The sequence below is a fragment of the Mercurialis annua genome, linkage group LG6 (assembly GCF_937616625.2).
Source record: "Mercurialis annua linkage group LG6, ddMerAnnu1.2, whole genome shotgun sequence".
In the NCBI taxonomy this organism is placed as follows: Eukaryota; Viridiplantae; Streptophyta; class Magnoliopsida; order Malpighiales; family Euphorbiaceae; genus Mercurialis; species Mercurialis annua.
In genome coordinates, this window is record NC_065575.1 from 36842224 (window position 1) to 36868804 (window position 26581).

At 34.2% G+C, this 26581-nt stretch overlaps 3 protein-coding genes across 4 annotated transcripts; 2 read left to right on the forward strand and 1 right to left on the reverse strand.

The window, feature by feature from the left end:
• The first annotated feature begins 7411 nt into the window (after positions 1–7411).
• On the forward strand, positions 7412–9806 carry LOC126688359 (probably inactive receptor-like protein kinase At2g46850). Its single transcript, XM_050383023.1, has 3 exons — positions 7412–8232; positions 8428–8511; positions 8603–9806. The coding sequence occupies exons 1-3, from the start codon at positions 7500–7502 to the stop codon at positions 9634–9636; spliced, it is 1851 nt and encodes a 616-aa protein (XP_050238980.1). The 5' UTR covers positions 7412–7499; the 3' UTR covers positions 9637–9806.
• Positions 9807–10215: 409 nt separating this feature from the next.
• LOC126688360 (soluble inorganic pyrophosphatase 1) lies at positions 10216–12750 on the forward strand. Of its 2 annotated transcripts, none has more exons than XM_050383024.2 (9): positions 10216–10327; positions 10812–10908; positions 11005–11033; positions 11317–11382; positions 11530–11637; positions 11942–12007; positions 12101–12221; positions 12317–12398; positions 12485–12750. In XM_050383024.2, exons 2-9 carry the CDS (start codon positions 10812–10814, stop codon positions 12525–12527), a joined length of 612 nt encoding a protein of 203 aa, XP_050238981.1. In that variant the 5' UTR covers positions 10216–10327; the 3' UTR covers positions 12528–12750. The 2 variants fall into 2 exon arrangements, with proteins under 2 accessions (XP_050238981.1, XP_055962195.1); XM_056106220.1 differs by having other exon boundaries at positions 10221–10327; positions 10793–10908.
• A 31-nt stretch (positions 12751–12781) lies between these two features.
• LOC126688358 (endoribonuclease Dicer homolog 1) lies at positions 12782–22149 on the reverse strand. Its single transcript, XM_050383022.2, has 20 exons — positions 20446–22149; positions 20234–20347; positions 19873–20083; positions 19299–19693; positions 18976–19207; positions 18423–18595; positions 18199–18321; positions 17938–18098; positions 17619–17852; positions 17367–17517; positions 17105–17287; positions 16601–16762; positions 16431–16526; positions 15692–16317; positions 15283–15383; positions 14959–15158; positions 13962–14879; positions 13691–13855; positions 13164–13537; positions 12782–13090 (listed from the first exon to the last, which is right to left on the reverse strand). The coding sequence occupies exons 1-20, from the start codon at positions 21625–21627 to the stop codon at positions 12913–12915; spliced, it is 5979 nt and encodes a 1992-aa protein (XP_050238979.1). The 5' UTR covers positions 21628–22149; the 3' UTR covers positions 12782–12912.
• Between the last annotated feature and the right edge of the window lie 4432 nt (positions 22150–26581).

Genomic DNA, 26581 nt, shown 5'->3' on the forward strand with positions numbered 1-26581 from the left:
ATAATATTATGACCATCAAAGTTTAATAATGCCTATTTAGAATTAAAATCAAGGTTGAATAATTAATCACCGTAGCCTTTGCTTTCACTGTAAAACTCATGTATGACTTTGTCAAAATTTGGCTTCAACTTAAAGAAATTTACAGTCCAAGTTTACAAATAATCTGATATAAAATAAAGCAGGCTAGTTTACTTAATTCTTTAGTTCTTTCATTCTCTGTATTGTCTTTTACTTTCATGAGCTGATTCATTTCAGTTGGCTACAAAATCATATGTGATAATAAAGATTATAAAACCCTAGTAGGGAAACATTGAAACAAAATCATTCGATGTGGTTAGTTTTATTGAAACATACATATTAATTTGTGATTATTTTGAAGTGCTTTAAAAATATTGGCCAGATTTTTTAAAATTTATTTTTAACCATCTTATCGATAAACTCTTTTTATTTATAACTTTTCCGGTTGAAGAAGAGTTAAGGAGCTATTTTCCTTTAGATGCAGAAGGATAGCTACAAAAGTAATAAAAGAATACAAATCAAAATTTCATATAGATTTTACCAATCCTAAATAACTCAATTAAATATATGAAATATTTAAATTTTAAAAAATATATATTAATTTAAAATTTATTAAATATTATATATCCATCTAATTTTTTTAACTATGCAAACTCTTCTAATTCGTATGTTATGCAAACTCTACTTCTAATTCGTATGTTATGCAAATTCTCTACCTTTAATCTTGATATTATACAAACTCTACATCAAATTTTTCTATTATACAAATTCTCTACACCTAATTCTTATATTATATAAACTCTACACTACTGCTATATAAGTTCTAATACTTCAACAATTTGTGTCATTCTATGTTTTTATTATTCTCATAAACATCAATAGAAAACACTAATAAATTACCAATTGAAGATCATTTATTTGTCTTTGTTCGAACAATGCAAAAAATGACAGCAATCACCTACGTATCGACCGACACTTGCCGGACAATGCAAACGTAACACTTGATTCATAATCAAAGAGAGTCAAACATCATTACACTGCAGGTAAAAAATTTATATGATTCTTAGAAAAATTACTTAATAACAATGTGATTTGGTTGAGTCAAAAAAACAATAAGACATCCTTTACTGTTTAAAAATAACGTTATTTTCTTTCTTAATGAAAAAATTCATTAAACAATAACTAAACATATTATTTGTGGTTATTTGGGTCTTTTTTATGGCTTTATGAACTAATATGAGACATTTCTTTAAACTTTATCTGATTACAACTACTATAATATTTATTATAGTGATATTAATTTCATATTTTTTTTAGATGTGTTGCCACTTATGGGAAAAACTATGAAAAAATCCAATATTATCTTTGAACGTCCTCCGGAGAATAACTACAAATTGGCAAAATCAAGCATGGCCGATTTACAAAATTTTCAATTAACGTTAAGTATAATCATAATATTTAAAAAAAATTATAAACACAAATTATCTAATCACTTGTATTTTTTCTACAAGTCATTCAAATTTTATATTGCAGCTCAAAATTCAAATTATTTAAGGAATTTGAACCTTGAATTTCTCTATAAATTTATAGGTCATGTTAAACAAAATCAATATGATATGATAATAATATGTAAAAGAGCGGATAATAAATATGCTTTTTTTATTATTACAATCTATCAATATTTTTTTGCAGAAAAATTAGTGCAAGGGCTTCAGTATCTAAAAAAGTCTTATAAAAAGGGAAACAAAACATGCAGGTTTTGCCTATGTAGTAATCTGTCACACATTTTATAATGGAAAATGAACATCAATTTTAAGCCAAAAGGCCAAATCAAATAAGATTATTTGATGAATATCGTTAAGTATTGAAGACCATGATGCCCGATCCACATTTCATTACAAGAAGTAACTGCAGAAAAATTTGCCAAGAAATAAAAGAAACTCATTAGACTGATAAAGACCAAATACCAGTAGGAGAAACATTTGCAAATATAAAATGCAACAAATGTATCGTAGATATTCAGTATTTTAAAACAATTCATAATTAAGATGCTTAGATAGATTTTTTTTCTTATTAGTTCATAAATTATGAATTTATAATTTTTAAGAATTTTTTTATTAATTTTTGAAAATTTAATCATTTTATAAATTATATATAAATTTGATTCCGCGCAAATGCGCGGGCTTTCGACTAGTATTATAATATTTCAGCAATCAACCATCATCACAAATCGAGCTACAGAATAAAAAAAACACAGAAGTACAACCAAACACAAAAAAATGCAGAAATAACAAAAAATTATTCCATATAACCATACTTTTAGACATAACATGAAATTAGAATTATATTTTTGAAATATAATATCTATACATGTTTAATGGTGAAAAAACAGTAAAAAAATTGTAGATCTGAAAATAAAAAAGAAGAAGAATAACAATGAATAAATTGTAGATCTGAAATCAAATAGATGATGACGACAAGCAGAGGAGATGATGACGTTGGCGAATATGACAACGGGGACGATGATGAGAACGATGACGGAGGAGCGGAGGAATAGAGGACGGCGAAGCGGAAGACAGCGGAACAGAAAAATAAAAAACGGTAAAGAAGATAGAGGAAGATGAGCTGAGAGGAATAGAGAGAAATATGAGTTGAGAGTGAATTGAATGATGAGAAAAGAGAAAATAAATGAAACTATGATGATTGTGCTATTAGGGTTGAATATATAAGATTCGTATAAAAGTTAAAATTAGCTCTGTATATGGTAGTTTAGTAAGTGGAAAGTATGACATATATAAAAATAAACAATTAGCTAATGTAGGTTGTTTGTGTAAAAAGCCCATTTAATTACAAATAACACGGGTTTAGCCCAAAATATTCTCAGTAGTACAACTGTTGTTTTCAGTTTAGATAAGAGCAAATTACTATGAAGCCCCTCATATTTGACATAATTTATAGTTTAATCCCTCTTATTTGAAAACTAAACTATGTGGCCCCTCACTTTTGCTTCCGTCAATATTTTAGTCCCTCCATCCATTTTTAGTGTTAGTCAACGAAGTTAAGGGACTTATGGGTAAAATAATTATCAAATCTGAGGAATGAAATCGTTGACAAAAACAAAAGTGAGGGGTGAAATCGTTGAGAAACACCAAAGTGGGGGACCATATCGTTTTGTTGACTTTGTTGACTAACATCAAAAATGGATGGAAGGACTAAATCGGTGACAAAAATAAAAGTGAGGGGCTATATAGTTCAATTTTCAAACAAAAGGGACTAAACTGTAAATTATGTTAAATATGAGGGGTGTCATAATAATTTGCTCTTTAGATAATTACGATTTCATCTTTTTCTTTTTTCTTTTTTATTTTTTTTTATTTTTGATAAATATGATATATTCTTCAATTACAATCATAACAACTTTAAACCCTAACCTTATCTGTAGATTCTCTATTTTTCTCCTTTTATATACCACAATTTATCTTCATCTTACTAAAACACTCTCGTCACCTCCGATCAGCGGTTTAAAGAAATCAACATAGCTCACTTTCACTGCTATTTTCTGTTTGCTACTAGTATTTCTGGTATTTCTTTTCATCGCCGCCAACCTCAAGTCCGCCGCCGTCGCAAGCCCTCCGCCATCGCACACCATCGCACATCATTTGGTTGTTCCATTAGAAATATGATTTGATGTTTATTCTTTAAATTTGGAATTGTTTGGATGAATCTGAGTGTTGGTTAATCCATTTCTTATTTTTCGTTTGTGAACGACGGCGGTGATATGGCGGTGTTTCGATTTTTTGGTGATGCACGACCTGCACTCTAGGTGTTTGAAGAAATATTTACGAGAATATCTCTTGATGTTTGTAATGTTTTGGGTGTCGCGTAACCAATGGTTAACATTGGATAAACCGTAACTTGTAATAAAATTTATTTTGAATATATCATTAATAAAATAGTTAGTAAACTGTTGTTGAATTTTATTTTGTTGCTAGTTAACCGATAGTGTGCTATTGGTACACCAATAACTTTGGTTTTTAGGTAACTGTTAGTAGACGTTGGGTTAACCGTTGGTAAACTTGAATTGCGTATTTTAAACAAACTATACTTTTTAAAAAATAATAATTTTGTTTTTAGAATACTATTAGTGAACCGTCAGTAAACCACTGATAAACTTATAGTAAATAAATTTTTAGTACATCGTTAATAATTTTTTAGTAAACTTGAATTGTGCATATAAAATATAAATTATTTTCTAGTATACCGTTGGTAACCTGTTAGTATACAGTTGGTTTCCAAAATTGTATTTGTTAGATTAAAAAAATATTTTTGAGAATAATAAAAGTCATTTTTGCAAAAAAAATACAAATTGTATTTTCCAAAAATAAACTTTGAGTTAGTATTTTTGAGAATATTTTACCATCTTTTGGTATTTGTCAAAAAAACTTTTTTTCATATTCACCCAGGCCCATCCATCTTGGTCGAATTTACAAAGTAATTTTTTGTTCCAAATTCGGTCAATGCCCAAGTTAGAAAAAAAATGATTATCTTATGGGTGAGTTTGGGCTTTTATTTTTGAATTTCTCAAAAACGCCGAAAAAAGTCTAGATCGATCCCACATATATAGAATATAAAAGCCAAATTTGAGTAACAAATGTGAAATCCAAACCGAGTTTGGACTTATATAAAAATTAGTAACACCCGGTATTACCCGACATATAATAATGTCTGCATTTCACCAGAATTGGGATTTTTGGGCCTATGTTTTTGCTCATAACAAATAGAAAAATAAATTATGGATATCTATTGATAATCATGACATGAGCTTTTTGGGCATGTAATTTTTCTCATAACAAAGAGAAATAGAGATCACCCAGTTCGGAGGGAATAATTCTAAATAAGCAAGAATGACAATATCTTTGGAAACTAAACATTCCTAATAAAGTGCGTGTCTTTATCTGGAAAGTTTTACATAAAGGGATCCCGGTGGCGAATGGGGTGAACTTTAGGTTAAAAGGAAACCTCTTATGCCCTCACTGCTCAGAAGAAGAATCCATCCACCATTTATTTTTTGAATTCCAGTTTACGCAACGAGTGTGGTTTCAAACAGAACCAACTCTAAATGCAGGAGCTATACCTGAGGAGCCGTTGGAAACAATTTGGAAAAATGTTATCTCAAGCCTTGCTACACATTCAAACCATGATAATTTGATCGCTCTGTTTGCCTTCAACCTCTGAGGAAGTGGAAAGTCAGAAATTCTAAAATCTTTCATGCAACTCCTTGGACTATAGAAGAGACCATCCAGAATGCTTGGCAAGCCAGGAAAGAATTTCTGGAAGCACAGGAGGTGGACCTTCACAAAGTCAAAAGGATTGAGAAGAAATATGTTGATAGGGGTACCAATCCCAATAGAAGTATGCGGCCTCCTCCAGATTCGATCTTTGTATCGTATTATGGAGGAGTGAACAAAGACCTAAATGTTGGCTCAGTGACAGGGCTAGCTCGATCCGTATCTGGAGATGTCGTATGCAAATTTGCCAATTCTCACTGTGGTATCTAGGATCTTGGAATTATAGAGGTTTTGGCCCTCTGAGACACAATTTTGTGGACAAAAAAGAAACGCTGGTGCAGGGTGATTTTCGATGAAAATGCATTCAGGTTTTCAACTCGGTCAACTCAGGCAACTGTCTAGTGGCCTCCTGTTGGAGACTCTGCCAGGATATATGGCTAAATTTAACCTCCTTTGAACACCACCAAGTCAGATGGATCAAGCGGACTAATAACAAAGCGGCACACCGGCTAGTACAACTCGAAAAAGCTAAGTTCCATAGACATAGTTTTTTTATTAACCCGCTTTCTTAGTTCCTTGCTTTGGAAGCTAATTGTGGAAAAGAAAAAAGAGAAATAGAAATCTTGGATATCCATTGATAATCAGGACATGGGCTTTTGGGCTGTAGCTTTGTTCACAACAAAGAGAAACAGAACTCATGGATAATCATGACATGGGCCCTTTTAGTTTGGGCCGCAGCTGTTTTATTACCTAAAAAGCTCCAACATGAGACCAGTCCATCTCCCATTTCATGTCATAGAACTATGCCACGTCACCCAAGAGAATTCAACATCCCAAAACAGCAGTAATACTATCAGTTTCTGTTTGGAAACAAGAATCACAGAAACCCAAATTCAGATAAGTACGAATGTCACCATTTGATTAGCTGAAATGCGCGTAAATAACAATCCCACGCGTGGCATCGTAAATTGGGGAACAATTGTAAAAGATCTGACATTCCGTAAATCTGAAACAAATTACATTTCCAATCTCTCATTTTTATGTTACCAAAGCTCCAAAACCATGCAAAATGGTGCCAAAAACCCTAATTTAGCATAGATTTGTGTGATTTAGTAGGAAAGAAAACAAGATTACATTAATCTTAACTTGAGCTTTTTAAACTGTGATTAAAAGGCTACACTTTTCTCGGGTAAATATTTGCATTTTAGCTCTTCCTTCTATAATTTGGTACCAAGTGTAGCCCGTTCCAAAGACCAATCTTCTCATGTTTCTCACACTTTTATGTTGCCTTGCTCTTGCCATCTCAACACCTGGGTCTACAGTTTCTTTGGTTTTTTTTATTTTTTTTTTTAATAATTGAAGAAGGAAAAGCGTTTGTGAAAAAATTTAAATCCACGATTTAACAATTTGTTGTTTAAAGTTTATAGCATTTAAGTTATACCTCATTGGTTTTTAAGTGATTATTAAGTGCAACGGTTATCATTTTTACAACAAACAAATGAGTATTTGTAATAGTTAAATATTTAATTATTGTTTACTTTTTTATTATTAAAAATCATAACATTATAAATATTATGTTACACGAATGACGTGACACAACCATTGCATTGTATTGTATCATTATTCATTTATTTATTTTTATAAACCCATGGCTTAATAGGAAGGTGACTATAGTAAAATTTCATTCACTTTGAATCTTACGAATGTATAATATAACGATGAAATGATAAACATTGGCAAACAATAGCCAATATTCGTAGTGCGATTCAACAATCTATTAGTATTTACCGTTTCAATTCAATAAAACTCGGCAGCATGCTCACATAAAAAGAATACTTTATTCACTTGATCAGGTGATAAATCTTCATTTAGGATGATGAGATTTTGAAATTCTAATTCGAAATTTTTATATGAACGAGAATATCAATAAGACCTATTAATATTTTATTCACTTAACCAGGTGATAAATCCTCATTTAGGGTGATACGATACGAAGAACTTTATATAAATGAAAATAATAAGTAGATGACTGATAACTCTAATTAATTATTGTGGGTCTTATGGTTATAAGTGTAAAATTTTATAATCTCAAAAATATTGTAATGTAAGTTATAAGTAAAGGTGATGAGGATACTTTAATTCTTTTATCAACTGTTACATTCACTTCATTCTCCATTCCAAACAGTCAACTCAATGTTACCTCTTCTACTCTTCATTTCTTTTCTTCTCTATACACTCTCCAACTCTTCTCCATTGCCACCAAATCAATGCAATGAAAGCTGCGGAAAGTTGTCCGTACCGTTTCCTTTTCACTTGAACACTTCTTGCTCTTCCGTTTCCAATGTTTTCAATCTCTCTTGCTCCAACTCCACCACTCTTTACATCAACATCGACTCGCAAACCTATCGAGTTCTCGAATTCTACTCCGACGCGATTCTTGTGGACTTTCCGGGCTCCTCTGCTTGTCGAAGATACAATGATCTTAAATCTTTTGGTTTCAGAGGAAATAGTTATTTTGGGATTTCGATAGATAATGTTCTTGGCTTGTATGATTGTGAAGACTCTTCGCTATGTAAGGCGGAGTGTGAGACGATTGACTTGTCTGGATGCAATGGAAACGCGGATGCATCGCCTTCGTGCTGTTATCCGCTTTCTGATCGTAGTTCATGGGAGTTTGGAGATGGCTTTTCTGTTTTTTCGAAATTTGGATGCAGAGGATTCGCTTCGTGGGCGGTTTCTCCTGGTTCTAATAACGGAAAGCGTGGGGTTAAATTGGAATGGGCTATTCCTCGAAATTTGTCTAAGATAGCTTGTTCTAACAATGCAAACACTTTCAATGCCACTACAGTTAAAGGAGGAGTACGATGTAAATGTCAGGATGGGTTCGTTGGCGATGGCTATGCCGGTGGGGCGGGTTGCTTGAAATGTAAGTAGCTTAACTTCTACTATGTTCTTTATTATATGTAATGTTCTTTAAATTTTGATGCTAATTGGAGTTTCCCGTTGCGTTTTCCATTACCAAAAAGGCTTGTGAAACTCCGAAACTCTATATTTATCACCGACTTTTATAACCATATGGAAGCAGAGTGTCAATTAAAATGAAATCATGTATCTTTGACAGCCTGCATCAAGAATGGACTGGAAGCAAACGGCACAGACTGCTACACAAAACGACGCAGTGAAAAAACAGTTACAATTTTAGCTGGTATGTAATCTTAAACCTACACTCATCTGTTATATTTCTGTTGTTTTTTCGTTTCTTTAAGAAAAATTATGTCTTTGAGCTAAATATGCAGGAGTTCTCGGCCCAATATTTATAATTGCCTCCCTGATAGCACTACTTTGTCTGATGAAAAAACCTGGCAAATCGGGCGGATATGATCCTAACCAGGCACATTTCCATAGCACAATCTCATTCAGAAAAGCCTGCAGGACCCGATTATTCAGCTACGAAGAGCTGGAAGAAGCCACAAAAGGATTTGAAGATGGTCAGAAACTTGTTCACAGCAGTAATAGTGGCAGTATTTATGCAGGTGTCCTAGGAGACGGTTCACATATAGCTGTGCATAAGGTTCAATGTCAAGACGAAAGAGACCTAATGCAGGTCCTATCAAGGATTGAGATTTTATCCGCAGTTTTACACCGGAATATGGCCCGTTTAATTGGATGCTGTATTGACTCTGGCTACACTCCGTTAGTAGTCTACGACTACCCTGCAAATGGAACACTAGAAGAGCATTTGATGCAGGGTAAAGAACAAAAAGTTGGGCTTGATTGGTACAAGAGACTGAACATTGCTGCAGAAATCGCCTGCATGTTGGCGTTTCTACAGTTCGAAATATACCCGTGTGTGTTTCACCATAATGTACAATCGAGCTGCATATTTTTAGACGAAGATTCATCAGTCCGAATCGCAGGGTTCAGGTTACTCGAATCAAAAGATTCATACAGAAGCGATGTGTATGACTTCGGAGTAGTGCTGCTAGAGCTAATAACAGGATCGGATAGGAAAGAAGTAGCAGCAGTAGCATTACAGAAGATAAAAAGCGGAAAGATCGAAGAAATAGTGGATCAAAATCTGTACTATCACGAGCAACCATCGACACGAAAAGAGCAGATTCAAAGAGTGGCAGACGTAGCAACGAGATGCGTGTTGTTCGGGGGAGACGGTAAGATCGGGATGATAGAAATCGCGAGAGAGCTGGTGCATATTACGAAAGAGAGTATCGACGGAGGTAGCAGAAGAGGACCGGCACTTGAAGAGACATTTTCAAATTCAAGTCTGCTTCAGATGATATCCATGTCTCCTGATTCCATACATTTGCCTTAGCATTTACTCACCATTACTTAATTAATGCCGAGTCCTTTTTCATATGCAAGTTAAAATATTTGTAGTTGTAAATCAAACGTATATACACATGCATGCATCATTTTGTTTAACGGGTCTTGCTTGTATGCATTTTGTAAGCTATTCTAATGGTATTATTTGGTGGGTGTGAATTGATCAAAGTTAAATATAACGCGGTTTCTTGACGGAATATTCAATATAGATAACGTTCTTGATCTGAATAATGCTGTAAGACTGTCATTATTGAATGACAGCACAACCTTAACATTTGAATATGAGTCGTGCTATACTCATGTATTGCCACTAACTCATTGTTATTTATGTCCAGTCACAGCCACCTCTAATTTTAATAGAAAAAAAATAGTTCCAAATAAACCCAAAACTCATGAAACTGCATTATAATTAAGCAAAAATGAACCCAACAATTGAAACAGAATCTCTAAAATAAAGAAAGGAAAAATAAAAAAAAAGGAACGACGAAGCTACGTTGTCGCCACATCAGACACGAGGCAAACGAACCACTCATAAACGCCATTTTAAAATCCCACTCGCTTAATATTATTTAGTATATATATACACACTTTACGATCATTGACTCTCCATCTTCTTCTCCTTTTTTGCATCATTTCATTACAATCTTTCATTCTTCTCTGTATTTTCGTCTCCGATCAAGGTCTGTTTTCTTTTCTTGATTCTTTGAAAATCCGTTTTCTTAGATCAAAAAATGGAGTTTTTTGAGCTCATTTTCTTGATTTTCGTGTATGTGCACGTGCAATCTCGTATCGATTTGGGGATTTTGATCCCTTTTATTTTTATTTTTACGCTATTATCATTACTATATTGTTTTTCCATTGGTTTTCTCAACATGGCTGATTCTCAATTTCAAATATGTGTAATGACATTTTTTTAATTTCAAGAAATAGGACCACTCTTAATCTAAGGATATAATATTTGACGGTTTCAATCTTTAATTAAATATGTTGAATATGGTTCATATTTGATGCTGAATGATGAGCAATTAAGAAATTTAGGTTCGTTAAAATAATGGAAGCCAAGATCAATGAACTGTATGAATATTTGTAGTGCCTTGATTTTAGAACTGTGCTTGAATGGGTTCTTTTTTTGGGGGTGTTAACAGTAATTATGTTTGGTGGCAGATGGCTAGTAGCGGTGCGCCCCGTTTGAATGAGAGGATCCTTTCGTCTATGTCCAAAAGAACTGTTGCTGCACATCCATGGCATGATCTTGAGATTGGTATGAGAATACAAATGAAGCAGTGATTTACATTTTATATGCATCTGTTTATCGGTGAAGAAACTGACGTTTTTGCCAAATAAATGTCATTTGCAGGACCTGGAGCTCCCAAAATCTTCAATGTTGTAAGTATTTTCTCAAGCTTTATATAATTAATATGCTCAAACTGTTGATGGCAATGTAGTAAACGCAAACTTATTGGTTTTCTTATCAGCTAGTTTGATTGCAGTAGGGGTGGTGATTTTGACCAACTAAAATTATATTAAATTTCTGCTTTGTGAATCTAAAATGAAATTCCTCAGTTGTGCAAGCAGAATTAAATGAGAGATTTGAACTCACATTTTTTAGTTTATAACAATTCGATTGAAGTGCTTTGTTGGTTGAGTTTCATTTCTTGACGTGATACAGGTGGTTGAGATCACCAAGGGAAGTAAGGTTAAATACGAACTGGACAAAAAGACCGGACTTATTAAGGTATAAATATTGCAGCATGAATCAAAGTTGCAGTTTCTACTTCTAGCTAGCATGCATTTGCGCTGTGACAATCTACGTAAAAACTGAATTTTATTGATCAGATTCTCTCTCTCAGTATTTTCATATCCTTGTTGCTCAAATCAACAGGTTGATAGGATTCTATACTCGTCAGTGGTTTATCCTCATAACTATGGTTTCATTCCTCGCACATTGTGTGAAGACAATGATCCCTTGGATGTTTTGGTTCTCATGCAGGTAAAGTAATCAAATCCTATGCCGCATAATACTTTATCGAGTCCTACGTTTCGGCATTTTGTTTACATTTTAAAAAACATTTATGAAACTCCGAAAGTTTATTTTCATAACCTATTTTTTGTAAAATCTATCATTTCATAGTTGTTGATTCAGCATTTTCATTTCTTTGTAACTTTAAATCTATATTAGTCTCAAATAATTTTGGATTTGTATTCTAATATACGTTGCAACTCGTCCTATATTCCCAACTTCACTATTTGTGAACCTACATATTGACATTGTGTCTGAACCTTACACCTTACAGGAGCCTGTTCTTCCTGGTTGTTTTCTGCGAGCCAGGGCCATTGGACTTATGCCCATGATTGACCAGGTACTCTTATGAAAAGTTAATTCACAATGTTGCACTATTACTTCCTTCTCCTATTTACTGGACTAATTGGACTCATTTGTTTTGGCAATTCAGGGAGAGAAAGATGACAAAATTATTGCAGTTTGTGCTGATGATCCAGAATACAAGCATTACACCGACATCAAAGAGTTGGCTCCTCATCGTCTCATGGAGATCCGTCGTTTCTTTGAAGACTGTATTCTTCTAACCCTAATTGTCTAATCTTATTCTCATCAAAATAGTTTTGATTTCTGTTTATAAGGAGTTCTGGTTTCTTAACTTGTTTTACAGACAAGAAAAATGAGAACAAGGAGGTTGCAGTTAACGACTTCTTACCTTCAACAAATGCTGTTGATGCCATCCAGTACTCCATGTAAGTTCATCTAAGATAACCTAAAAATAAATTGCACCCAGATAGATTCAGTTGGTCCTGACCTTATGGTTCGTTGGCTGGTGCAGGGACCTTTATGCTGAGTACATTCTCCACACCCTGAGGCGATAGATAAATGGCCGAAACTGACTGAAAGGGTGTGTGTCACAGTTTTCGTGCTGGGATTCTTATGATTTTGAATACTATTTTCAGCGACTTTTTGTTTAAATATATTACATATTTCATCAATGACTCCTCATTGATGATGATTAGTGCTTAATAGTTTTGAACTACTTATTGTGATAAGAGATCAACTATGATATCTTAATATGAAAAGTTTAATTGATGCCTTAAATATTTGTATACTTTCTTTTATAAATTAAAAGATCAAGTTCTTATTGTAGCATTTTCAAAATTACAATAGGATGTGGTTTATCATGTTACACGAAGAGCAGAATGTGGCAATAAGATTAGATATCAATTTAAATTAATTGCATAAATGGCTACTAATGATGTGTCAAGAGTACCAGTTATTCAAAAGATCCAAGAGGAGAACCGCAGCGGAGTCCTTGGCCTTTTTTACACTTGGCATCGGCTCCCCAATGCATTCATCAGTCCAACCCTTATCATTAGTATTTACACGAACTGCAAATGTAAACCGTTTTGCATGTGCAGGGCCACCCTCACTCACACACCTTCAAACACCAAAAATTATGTTATGTTTGATAACAATCCCATAATAAGCTATTGATGATTTAAGTTTCTTACCGATAAAAAGGCATAGGCCAATTCCTACGCAGACATATATCATTTAAGGTTTGCCTGGTAAATGTTTGGTTTCCGTTTTTCTTCTTTTTTCCATTTTCTTCTTCGTTTTCCTTAGATTCAGCTGTTTCCTTGTCTTTTAAAAGAGCAAGCGCATTCCTAGCAGCGAGTTTCTGTGCCATCTTCTTTTGAGCATTCTGAGCAACTCCCACCTGGACACCATCTACAAAAACTTCCACCGTAGCCACATTGCCACTTCGTGTGGCTTTGTATTCCAGGCCTTCAGCCTGCTGCTGGCATCGTTCTTGAAGCTCTCTGACAGGATGCATAGGAAGGGTTTCTGGAGTCACCATTGGATGCAACAGAGGTTGAAAAACCTGGGACAAAGGATACACAGATAAGAGAACATGTTATCAAATATCCTGAAAAACCCGAGACAAAGGGAACACGGATAAAGAAAATTGTTATCAAATATCCTTGATGATCGACAGGAGTAAGAAAGATAAACGGTTAGGGACTGTTAAACTAACCTTCCAAACAACCATTGTATCTCGTCCACTGTCCATGAAAATAGCACCTGCAATAGACTCGAAAATATCACCAAGAACCTTTGGGGCTTTGCAATCCCCCAAGCCAAAGGAGTTGAAACCTGGCTTTGATAATTCATTTTGAACTTCCTTGACAAAATCCCGAATCTGATATACAAGCTCCCAAAATGTCAATACAAATACAAGCAACTCAACAAAGTCAAATGACATGACAATAAACTTTCTACACTTCTAAGGGAATATAATGGCAAACCTGCTTTTCGAGGGCACTTGATCCATGCCGTAGGTGCACATGGAGCTTATGTTTAACTGCAACACGTGCAAAGTTTTCATTGTTTACAGCAGCAGCTCGTAAATCTGTCAGACGACCAGGGGGAAGATCTGTGTATGTGAAAAATAAGTGCTTCGTAATAAGATGATCTAGGACTGCATCACCAACAAATTCTAATCGTTGATAACAGGATACTCCAGAAGATGGTCGCGATGCATGAGTGATAGCTTCCACCAAGAGGCTTCGATCTTTGAACTTAATGTTCAAAGCACCTTCTAGAGTATCAAAATCAATACTTCTAAGCATGCTTTCTGGAATACTGGATGGTCTTATTGCAGAATCTTTCTCTTCATGATCAAATTCTACCTGAATCCCTATCCATTTCATGAGGTGGTTTGCTGCAATTTTACCACCTTCGACATAGTAAACACCAATCAATGCTTCAACAACATCTGCCAATGTCTTGCTGGAAAGGACTCTATAAGAACTAGAGTCACTTTCAAGCTCACCATCCTCAATTTCATCATTTTCATATCCATCATCAGCATTATCGACTCTTGGTTTATCATCAGAAAGTGATTTCTCCTGACCAAATAAGAAGTCGCCATCCTTTGTATCCTCATCAAAAACAGGTAATACCCCAGGAGCAGCCCATCTAGACGGAGCAAAACGATCTGCCTGTATATATGACTGAAGTCCTTTAACCAATGCAAATTGATATAAGACCATGTTACTCACCATTTGTTGCCTCATTCTAGTCAGTTGACCCTCATGTTTCTGAGGATATTTAATAAAAAGAAATCGACTAACAACCCATTTTAGGTAAGCATCTCCTAAAAGTTCTGCTCTCTCATAGCAGAATGTCTCTTGGCATGAAGCTGCAGTCAAGGCTTCCAAAATCTGTAGATATATAGAGGCACATCAATTAAAAGATAGTTCATACCCTTCAATTTAGTACAAGATGTACGAAATACAGCACCTTCAAAGCAGGGACTGGATAGTCTATAATATATTTAAGTTGAACTGCAAGCAGCATGCTTTCTACCCTCCTCATTATCGATGGCAATCTCTGGGCACCTCGAACAAGTGATCCAGGGAGTGGGTGTACCAAACATAGCTCAGGAGGAAGAAACACGTAGTATGTTTTGTCAAGAATCTCTTCAGACTCGCCTTCATTTGCTACACCAGAATAAATAATGAATCTCCACTTAGCTCCATAAGATAAAAAAATCTGTAGCATAGTTTCTAGGCAATAAAATGGTCATGCTTTTCACAAGAAAACAAGAAAAGAAAGTAAACATACATTCTGAGTGCTCAAACCGGGGAGATAAGAGATTTTTGCAGTATGAAACACCACGACCTCTTATCAAAGGCTGTTGCTTAAACATCAATTCAACTCCATACCTAAAAATGATAAAAGAGCCCACAGCCAAAATGCAACCTCTGTTGGGCTGAAGAAACAGAAAGCTTCTCCAATCTGTAAGGACTTATGAACTACTGCCAATGTAAAAATAGTGGCACTTAGTGACAAAGCTAAGCCCACATACTTTACATCAGAAAGTAGATGCATAATAATAACAGATTCAGATAAGCTTTCTGTTCTTCAGGCACAACATCTGAAGCGCATTCAGCCCATCCAGGCCTAAAGTTAGAAACGAGCATGAGAGAGAAAGACAGAAAAAGGTTATTAAAAAATTTAATATGGCTCATACTTTTGCTTGTAATAATCAGCATAGGAGCTGTATTCTAAGGGACCAAGGTAACCCTCTTTTCTCGGGAATGAGTTCTCCGCAGTCATCTCATATTGTATGGAATCCACATAGAACCTTTTTCCAGAGTGTGCAGCTGTTACAATTTTACCTACTAAATCTTCAGCATCAGCATAACTATCAGCCATCATCAGTTTACCTTTGGGCAACTCCACTTTTTGTGTTTCAGTTTTAACCCTACTAGGAAGCAATCCAGAAGCTTTTACAACATCAAATTGCGCTACTGCTCCTCTAATACCATATGTGGGATGGGATTTCTGTCCAAAAGCCATGCCATGGCGCAATTTTCCAAATCCATACTCCCTTCTATCTCCACCAAGTGTCCTCTCATTTGTACCAAGGTAAACATCTGGTCGAGCCCTCTGAAGGGGATTGCTCCATGCATCTGATCTAATTATTTTTTCAACTAGATCCCAATCAATTTCTTTTATAGGATCTCCAAAGTTATCGCCAACCATAGGAACAAACAAATATGCTTTTGCAGCATCCCAAGGAGTGGTGGAAGGATCAACAACCACATCAAGTACAATGCTCATCAATCTTACATGAAAACTTTTAAGGGATGCCAGCTGCACATGATTCAGGGTTTAAAAGTTTCAAAATAGAAGACTATGATTTGTAGAAAAAATTTAAAACGGAAAAATGTAATAACATTGTTCAAACAGTTTAGTTAAAGACCAACCTGATTTTCCGTAATCTCTATTGAACCCCTAAAGACAAGAGATGCCTTTGTTACAATGGTTCGAGCGATAAACAGATCCATCGACATCGATAACACCTACAAAATTAACGTAGCTAAAGATAAATGCTCTATAGAATTACCAATGCTAGGATTGTGAAAGATAAAAATACCTCTGCATCCAGCTCGTTGCCAAAAACTACTGCAAATTCTGAAACTTGAGTTAGGAAAGGATCTTTTGAAGCACCAATATTGATGCTTTTAACAGCATATACATAAAGTTGAAGCAATTTGGAGTTGCTACAACTATCTCTGCCACTTAAGATCCATTCTCCCTGAAAGCAAAAGAAGCTTTAATATATATGCTAAATGACCATGATGCTTTGAAGGTATGGACGTCTTAGCCATTTCTTGTTAGCATTCAGAAGGTCATATCCTTCATTATGAACTTTTTTCCCAGGGATATGGAATAAAAGAAGATTCCATGTGTTGTTAAGGTATTACCATGAAACACATGATTTCTAATTTGTTTGTGCATGTAACATTCCAAACCACAAAGCATAATTTTGATGTAAATTAACAATTCTTACTTTTTAGGAGTACTACAAAAAATACTTCCAATTTTGGCTAATTGTCAATTACCGCGCAGTGAACTGATATCAATGTGACAAACTAACCTGGAGTTTGTTGGCTACACCTTCAGGATAGAACTCTCTATGCCTAGCAGTCCCAGGAAGTGGTTCACCTTCATCATTCTGGTCAACCTGTTCCTTTTCTTCCCCACTTCCCTTGTCTGGCAAGAGCATGTCCGTGAATGCTCCCATCTCATGGAGCTTCTTGCAAGCGGCCAAACAAACAGCCTACGCATTAAGCAGACAACCTACATAATTAATTAAGGAAGTAACTTAAATATAAGAATGTATATAACCAATATCATGCCTGATGTGCAAGGCGCATTGAGCTGCACACGGGACCCTCAAGCTTCTCAAATGGTGCATTGCACGGAAGTTGAAGCTTGCATGAGTATTCTGTTGGACCCCCTGGCTTCTCATGTTTCTCCATAATAAACTCAGGACGAAGTATTGAATACCTAAATGGTGAAGTTTAATTAACCAGGAAAGTTATAAGTAGCTAGGAGAACGGGAAAAAAAATTCAACAAATTGCCTGTCATAGAATAAGAGAAGTGACACCTGTCACTTGGTAGCTGAGAGCAATAGAAATGGATAAGCCCCACAGCAGAATTCAAGCTCACAATAGCACCAGTAGACTCCACCTGGTATACAGTTCCAGGCAATGCATCCACAGAAATTAACCTTGCAGTATCCTTAAGGTGACTAAGATCGGTTCTCTCAATAGCCTCTTTCCGCAAGGTCTCCTCACTATTCCTAGCATTCCTTAAGAATGCACCATGAGACAGATTTCCCCTGAGAAATTAAATATTTAAGTGTATTCACATTTGATACAATTCTGAAGATATCTCTGAAGTTAAAATAAATCCAACACTATTACCTCTCAGCCATCAAGATATAATCTGAACCAGGTTTTCTTGCACGACCTCTCGACTGAATGTATGCAAGAACAGTTTTTGCAAGATCAAATCTAATAACAACATTGCATTGCCTAATATCTAGTCCTTCCTCAGCGACACTAGTAGCAACCAACACCGTCACCTACAAAATTGTTGCAATCATTGTCTTAGCCACCCACTATAATACGATACTGTACAATTCAACAAAAACGAAGCCAGAATGCTTTGCTTTTTGGACATACACGACCATCTCGAAATTTAGCAATAGTCTCGTGCATTTGGGAAGTCCGCATTTCCTGACTATTGTTGTGTCCAATCAGGCTTGCAGACGTAACAAAATTTAAAGATGGTAGCTCTGCAAAAATCTGAAAGCTTCGCAAGACATAAGATAGTACCATGAGGAATTTGCAAGGAAAACGGAGTCCATTAGGATTCAATAAAACTTAGAAGTAACAACAAATTTAACCTTAGGAAGAACTAAAGCAGCTACTACTCGCTCAACAAAAATGATTGCGCGAAAATCGTCAGTATGTTGATATTTGAGAAGTATTTTCACTAACGACTGCACTTTTGGAGTCACTTTCCCATCAGCTACAGCAGCCCCCATTACTGCATCCACATGCTCTCCACTAGAGACGACTAAATCACAAAAGTAGAAATGTCAAAATATCATCAAAATGACACAGCACTTGATATATTCACAGACAGTAGCAATCTATATCCACAACATACTTGGCTATCAACTTCTTCTGTATGCAATACTAGTTCAAGTTAAATCAACATCATATTGAACATTTTCTAGAGATTTACATATTAAAACTTTCCTTTTATCTGTGTCAGGATTAATTCTAAAGAATGTAGGCTCAAACCATGAGTTCAAATTACTCAAGTCTCAATCCCAAACCACTTGGCTTGGCTACAATAATCATTTCAGCTCCATTTCTTTGGTCTGTCTTTCAAATTTACCAAAGTATGATATGCTTATTGTTATGTAGACAAGAACCAACAACTACACACACCGTGACTATCAGGGAGCTCTCCTTCTTCAATCTCATCAGGATCAGTCCTATCTTGATTAACTCCATTCTCATTCTCAGGAGGTATTGTATCCTTATCTGCCACAGCTCCTTCAGTCAATTGGCAATGTAAGAGCGAAACAACCTTTTCCAGGTAGGATTCTTGAAACTTGACATCAAGATGATAGTTCACCCTCTCATCATTTTGTAATGCTATCAAAAACGATTGTGCAACCTACAAAAGGTATGGACCATGCAAATGTTTCAACAATTAGTTTCTTTGTAAATAAAGACAAATACAATAAACCACTTGGTGTAGTTCCTACCTTGTAAGCACACCACTGACCCAGTTCACCAAGTGCATAATTGATAGCCCTCAACTTTTGAATCAAATTAGCAGCCCCATCACTTTCTGTTCTTTCAGAGACACCATAAACTTGGCGCAGCTCTTCCTTAGCCCCAGCATCTCTGGCTCCCATAAATTGCCATTTACTTCTTCTTGAACTTAATTGGGCAGCTTCTTCAACCGCCGCTTCCAGTTGCTTTATTTGTTCATGAAGAGACCATAACGTGGCTGCTTTGTCATACTCTATCACAACTTCTGAAGGCGTTGGCACATGTTTTTCCAGTTCCTTACGGTCTCTTATTGTACAAACTACAGAATCTAATTTACTTTCAAGATTACGAATTTTTATTGCACAATCCACCTGACTTGAAACACCTGAAAAAAATAGCTCAGCGGCAAGAAGATGTTGTCAATTCAAAAATATGTGCAAGGGAATAGCAAATTTGTAACTGCACATAATCTCATCAACAATTATGCTCCTTCTAGAAAAGTAAATAACTTTAGAAGCAAAAATGCCAGCACAAAATTAAGGAGTCACGGATTCAGATAGTTACCCTTTAAGTTAACAGGAGAAGCAGTCATCCCAAAAACAGATGGTCGCTTCTCTTTTGGTGTCGTATGATAGAATTCAGACATCACTAAAGAATACGGATGTTTCTTCACAGCATGATGGCACTCATCCATAATAAGGAGATTGATTGATTCCATTTTGATTATACTGTGCCTCAGAATGTTCAAAAGAATTTGGGCTGTCATGACTAAAACCTACAGGAAGAGAAGGCAATGAGATGTTTTCATCCCATTTGGCAAGTATCAAAAAATATTTGTAAACACTGCTTGAATTGGACAGTGGCTGCAAATTACAAGCAGCTAACGGAGAATCAAATGTTAACACAAAATTGTTAAGAAAGTCACCTGTTTTGATTCAAACTCACGCTGCCAACGTCTGGTATCCCAGAAATCTTGACCCATTTCCCCACAATAATGGCCTACTTGGAAACCAGTGCGGTCACGAACGACTTCTGCTTGCTAAAATTAGATTGACAAGAAAAAACCATTAACAAGCAGTCAATGACCACCATGAAGGTCTACATTTAAACAAAAAAATACTCTTGATAATAGAATACCTGATAGACAAGTGGAACCTTAGGAACCAAGAATACTGCAAGCATTTTTTTATTCTGCTTCTGTAAGTCAGTATTAATACTTCTCATCAGAAGCACAGCAATAAGTGTCTTGCCAGCACCAGTTTCGAGAAAAGCTATTGTATTTTTCTTCTTGGCCTGTTCAAGGACTTCTAACTGATATTGGCGGGCTTGTTCCTCAGGGATTTTCTCCTTAATCTCCTCAGATTTCTTCTCTGCCTTCTCATTACAATCCTGAGTCTTGTCCTTACCATTGGATTCATTTCCTTCTTTGTTGCGATCAGCTTCCCAACTTCCTACACGAAAAACCATCTCACTGGACCCAGAACGGTCCCTCTCCCAATAACCCCTTGACTCCTTATCTCTACCATCCCTCCTACCACCATACCCATCTTTTCTTCGAAGATTATCCCTATCCCTCCTATCGCTGTCATTCCAGTCTCGCATCCTCTTCCTGTTCGAGCTTCTGTCCCTATCCCTAACATCATACTGTCCTCTACTAGAGTTTTGTCTCTCATTTTTGTAACCGGTAATCCTAGCCATCTTACAAGGCCTACCATAACTATCAAAATCCCGTTCTCTTCGTTCCTCGACGCTACCATTATTTCCGTTTTCCGTAGCAGATTTATCAAATGACTTTAACCTCTCTTCTTCTTTCTTAACCACAGAATTCAACCCATAATTCAAATTCCCCACATGCCCTTTACTCTCAACGGCTTTGTCACTCCCATTTGATTGTAACCGAGACTTTTGAACTCCATTACTACAAAATTCAGCTGTCCCATTACCGAACCCCCCTTCCCCAGCAATGTGACAATCCCGAACTCCACCATCATTCCCGACAATGGCAACCGTAGTACCATTAGTACTATTATTAATGTTATTCGTATGAGCAATGGTGCCAGCAAGCGGAGGCAAACCACTACCATTCTTAATACTATCAAGAATATGATCAATACCACCAAAGAAATCGCTATTCAAATGATCTTCCTGATTAGAAGTATCAGCTGAACCTTGCACAATTGAACTATCAAAATCAACAACAAAATTATCTATAAGATCACACGATATATCCTCACAGGCATCCAGCCAGTAAGATGACCCTCCACCACCACCACCACCGCCGCCGCCATTCTCTAAAACCCTACTCTCACCCCCCGTCATATCTCTATAAACAACTAAAAAAACACCCAAAATAATCAATAAAACAAACAAAGCAAAACAGAAAAAGTATAAATTAGTACAAGCTAAATGAGCAGAGCAAATGTTCGATGAAATGCGTGAGAGAGATAAAGAGCGAAGATTGTAAAAAAAATCAGTGCAGATTAGGGTAGATAGACCGTACGAAACACGCAATAGTAAAGGGAATCCAAAACTTTTGTGTGTGATTCTTAGGTCTATCAGCCCTTATTCTGCCTTTTAATTTCTCTTCTCTTCTCTTCTCTAAAGCAAGATTATCTCTTACTATGCTTTTTTTTTAAGGGTTTAATTTTTTTTAGCTAAAAGAGAAGAACCTTGTTAAATATTTTTTTGTCTGGTGGTTGATTTTTGGTATTTATTAGATTCTGGGTTTTTAAGGTGAAAATAAGACAGGAATAGAAGTAAATAAATGGGGTGAGGTAAAAGTAAAGAGTGTTGTGTTGTGTTGGTTGATGTTGTAGTAAATTAGTAACTGTTGCGTGCTGCACTACATTTTACTTCAGTTTCTGTTTTCTGCTGTCTTATGTTAGAGATGCTACTGTGCTTTCAAATACAAAGATGTCAAACTGAGCTCAGTTTATATTTATATTTTAAAAAATTAAATTGATTTTTAAAAATAGAAATTTAAGTTTTATAATAATATTGTTAATACATCTCATTTTAAAAAAAACTTTACTATAATAGAATAATTTTAAGTCATAGAGCAAAATATTTTTTTTCCTGAAAACGTTCTCTCGTTTAATTTTCGAGGAAAATAATCTTCTTTCCACTCTTTTTTTATGTTCTTTTAAATATCTGATATTGAATTTAACTTGTTCTGAAGTTGAATTTAATCTTATATTTTGATTATTCAAAACTTTTTAGTATTTATTCTGCCTTTAAATTTAAATTTTTAATAATCTAGGTTTTTTGTGATTAATTAATATGTGATTTTTTTTTCCGTGATAAATTGCGCGAGAAATTTTATTTTCATTTATTATTGTGCAAATTAAAAAAAGTCGATGCTTTTTTTCTATAGTTTTGTTGTTTTTAACAGATTAAATGTTAGGTTTATTTTATTTTTATATCTTTCGTCCATTTTGTTTATCTTGTTGCACTTCAATTTTAATTAATCTAATCTATCTTTACTTTCAGAAGAAAATAAATTACAAAAATGTTTATTGATTTATATTTTTATCCACCTCATATATTGCCCCAATTTAACTATTGATATTTTGTTGAACTTAAATTATTGATATTTTTGATTGGAAATTTCTCTTCTTGTATTAACTGAATGTGCTCTCTGTCTACTTCTGTCCCAAATAATTATTGAGGAACAATGTTTAAAATTCCTTAGACAAGATGACAGGTATTAATTTATTATATCGCAATGTTAGAAGGTGTAAACCTATTTTAATTCGGATAATTCGCGGAAAATTTATACTATAATTTTTAAAGTTGGTTTAGTTATGTCTATATAGTAAGTTAAGTTAGTATAAATTATAAAATTTAATATATCCAAATCACATGTCATTCCAACTAGCAGTTTTTTAAATTTTAAAATAATTAAAAATTCAGTTGACATATAAATACAAATAAATTAATTTGAAAAGTTTAGGTAGATTTTATGTTAATTGACCAAGTTGAAATGGACTTATAATTTTTAAAAATTTGTATAAATTTTAAAAAAGTCAAAAAAAATTATCTTTTTAACATTATTAAATAAAAATAAATGAATTTTTTTATAATATATTAATTAATTACAGGCAGGATGAGTATGGAATAATAAGATATCATATCACTGAAATAAATATATAGTACAATGCAGTAATCTGATAAGATCAAGTACTGATGAAATGGTAATGGAGGTCAATTTTATGGTACATTTTCAACCGTTTAATTTATTTCTTTCTCTTATTATTCCATTTTTAAATTTGTGGTAGATGTTGAGAAAAAGGAAAATAGGGAATTATTCCCCATATGAGGATGATGAATAAAATGTAGCTTATCTTGTGGGATACTTCTTTATCAGGTCCTTCCAATTTCAATCATATTTATGGCTCTGATTCAGCCTTTAGACCCATAATTGCTGTAATTAGTAAAGATTTCCCTATTAATGCAAGATACACATTAGTACAAATTAAGGAATAAATTATGACAATCCAAACAAGTAATTTTCATTGTAAATTATCCCATTATCGATGGTTCCGGCAAATAATCGTGTATGTATAAATATAGTACACAATTAGAATAAAAATGATCAATAGTCGTGCTTAACATATAAAATTAAACACGACATGTTTGTAACACATGCTATACGATGCATCACATGTAGATACATTTAATTAAGTGTATAATTGAGTCAATCTATTTAAAATGATATGTATAAACCTATTTAAATGTTCGAATAACATATACTTATTTAATTTAATATAATTATAGGTCTAACTACTAACTTGGAGAAGGAAAAAAAAAGTTAATTAAAAAAAAAGAAGACACTGGAAAGGAATTTAAAAGCTTTAAAACTTTAAAGAGAAGGTGGGTTGACCCTTGAAATACAAATTGGTTTCACAGCCCCAAGGTATGAGGAAAGGGCAAATAAATGCACCAGAGAATCAAAATTGGTGCATAAATTTGGGTCCTATTACAACGATTCTAATTTTTACATAACGAACACAAAAAACAGTCAACTATATTATTCCCACTATGTCTTCGTTAGGTCTTGTGTTTGTTGCGATAAATCTTGCAATGACAACTGAGTGATCTTACTGCAACTCGCACCATATCATTCCGGTACTTTTCAGGTTGTACAGTGAATTTTTTTTTTTTTTAAATAAATGATGATTATATTAGCACAACCAGAAGGAGTGAAAGGCGGAAAAACGGCATTAGTCACAAGCAAAGAAAGCTAAACTTCTAAATACATCATTACCATTATACAAAAAAACCCACAAGCATAACAAACCGTTTTAAATACCTCCTCCTCTCCTCGCTTGTTTGTGTATTACGCGCTATAAAAAGCGAGTTATTTGGTTTTTGTGCACAATTTACTACAGCCAAAGAAAGACACTTGGGTTGACTCGTGGATTATTAAATGACTACTATAAAAAAAGGCATAATTACTTAAAAACCACCGCATTACATTTTTTTTCAATTGCACCCCGACGTTGTTAAACGGTCAATTATACCCTCTTTTGTATGTTTGCCTTTCAATTGTACCTTAAACATTAAATTGACCTCGTTTTACTTGAAAAAAAAGTTTAAATAAGTCCTTTATATTTAGCATTTATTCTAGTTAGACGCTGATGTTATAAATAGTACAAACAAACCTATTTCCTAACAAAATTTAACAAATAATAATAATGTTTTTTTATGTAACGTAAATTAGTTATCAATAATTTTTAAATCAAGAACCGTTTGATACGATAAAAATACTCTTCACACAAATTGGAGTCGATTTATGAATAAAATCAAACTGAATCCAGAGTTGATTTACGAATTGAAACCAGATTTGGTTTCTCTATGGAGAAGAAGACGAACTGGTCTTCTTCTCCATGGACAGTCTGTCTTATTCTCCATGGAGAAGATGAACCCTTCGTCTTCTCCATGGAGCAGCGTCCATGGAGAAACCAGAGAGAAAACAGCTGCTGGTTTTTTCTAAATCGCTGGTTTGTAAATCAAAAGAGTCAACGAACTGTGGTGGGGTTGAAAGAGATATTAATAAAATTTAAAAGTTAATTATATATCGAATGAGTACAGCGAAGTGGGAGGCGTCGATAATGTCGGTTTTAATAAAATTTTAAAAAATAATTAATTATTATGTGATGAGTTTATATTTATATGTATTAATAAAATGTTTCCCATATTAAAAGAGTTTTTCATAAATATTTGCAAGTCCTAAGTTGGGCATGTGTATTCAAAGTATAAATATTTTGTTTAAGGCAATATGTAAAGGTAAAGAGTTTTTGTGTTGTAATACGATCAACATGTAAAGATGAAAACAAAAAAAATCAAAGTATATTACATTTAATTGTGATAAAGGTAAGTGCATAAAATTTTGCAAGCAATCAAAGATAATCAATCGCCTAGTTCGTTTAAATGCAATAAACTAGCTCATAACATAACACCTTGTAAGTTTTAAGAGAAAATTACAAAAAAGCAATAAAAAAGGCTCCATATTTCATCAAATACAAAATAAGCTACAGATTTTACATGTGTACCATTATTTTAACAATAATGCCAAGATTCTTTATTTTTTTTTCATCCAACACCACCTTACTCTTAAGTTTACACGTGTCCAACCTTATATCTTTTAACTACACCAACATGTTACCTTCTTCCTCTCTTACCACCAGCTTATCCTCATCAGCAGCTTTTCTTTCACTTCCACAGTGACGCGCTCGCTTCCTCTTTTTCCATCGCCAACCAACCTCACTTTTCAACTCAAATCAAATTCAATCCATTGACGTACAAATCGATTTACGTTTTAATTTTACCTAATCATATCCAATTTTTCAAATTTAGAGTGTTATATTAATTTTTTATAGCAGCTTTATCGTCGGAGTTGAAAACGACGCTGGATAAAATCCAATGCTATCTGCATTTTTTTGATTTTGGTGAATAATTTTACAGTTTGGTTTGGAGCTGCTAATTATGACACTCAATTTTTTTGGTTTGGGGCTGCTAATTACGACACTCGGTTTTTTTTCTAAAATAATTAATTAATTAAACGTTAAATATTTATATTAATATTTTTTTAAAAATTCAAATTATTATTATTTTGTTTAAATATTTTATATATAAAGCGTATCGAAAATAATGTATTCTACATAAAAATTTAAAAATTTTAATTTTAAGTTTGAGAAACTATATATTTAAATAGACGATTGTCAAATTACGTTGAAAATTGAAAAAATATCAAACATATAATTTGATACAT

Bases quoted from the DNA above. Each gene is read 5' to 3' on its own strand.
- LOC126688359 (XM_050383023.1), top strand. From the start codon at position 7,500: ATGTTACCTCTTCTACTCTTCATTTCTTTTCTTCTCTATACACTCTCC. The intron at 8,233-8,427 runs GTAAGTAGCTTA...TATCTTTGACAG, and splicing joins TGGGGCGGGTTGCTTGAAAT to CCTGCATCAAGAATGGACTG. The intron at 8,512-8,602 runs GTATGTAATCTT...CTAAATATGCAG, and splicing joins AACAGTTACAATTTTAGCTG to GAGTTCTCGGCCCAATATTT.
- LOC126688360 (XM_050383024.2), top strand. From the start codon at position 10,812: ATGGCTAGTAGCGGTGCGCCCCGTTTGAATGAGAGGATCCTTTCGTCT. The intron at 11,383-11,529 runs GTATAAATATTG...TCAAATCAACAG, and splicing joins AAAAGACCGGACTTATTAAG to GTTGATAGGATTCTATACTC. The intron at 12,008-12,100 runs GTACTCTTATGA...TTGGCAATTCAG, and splicing joins TTATGCCCATGATTGACCAG to GGAGAGAAAGATGACAAAAT.
- LOC126688358 (XM_050383022.2), bottom strand. From the start codon at position 21,627: ATGACGGGGGGTGAGAGTAGGGTTTTAGAGAATGGCGGCGGCGGTGGT. The intron at 19,208-19,298 runs GTAGGAACTACA...TACCTTTTGTAG, and splicing joins GTCAGTGGTGTGCTTACAAG to GTTGCACAATCGTTTTTGAT. The intron at 14,880-14,958 runs GTGCTGTATTTC...ATATATCTACAG, and splicing joins ATCCAGTCCCTGCTTTGAAG to ATTTTGGAAGCCTTGACTGC.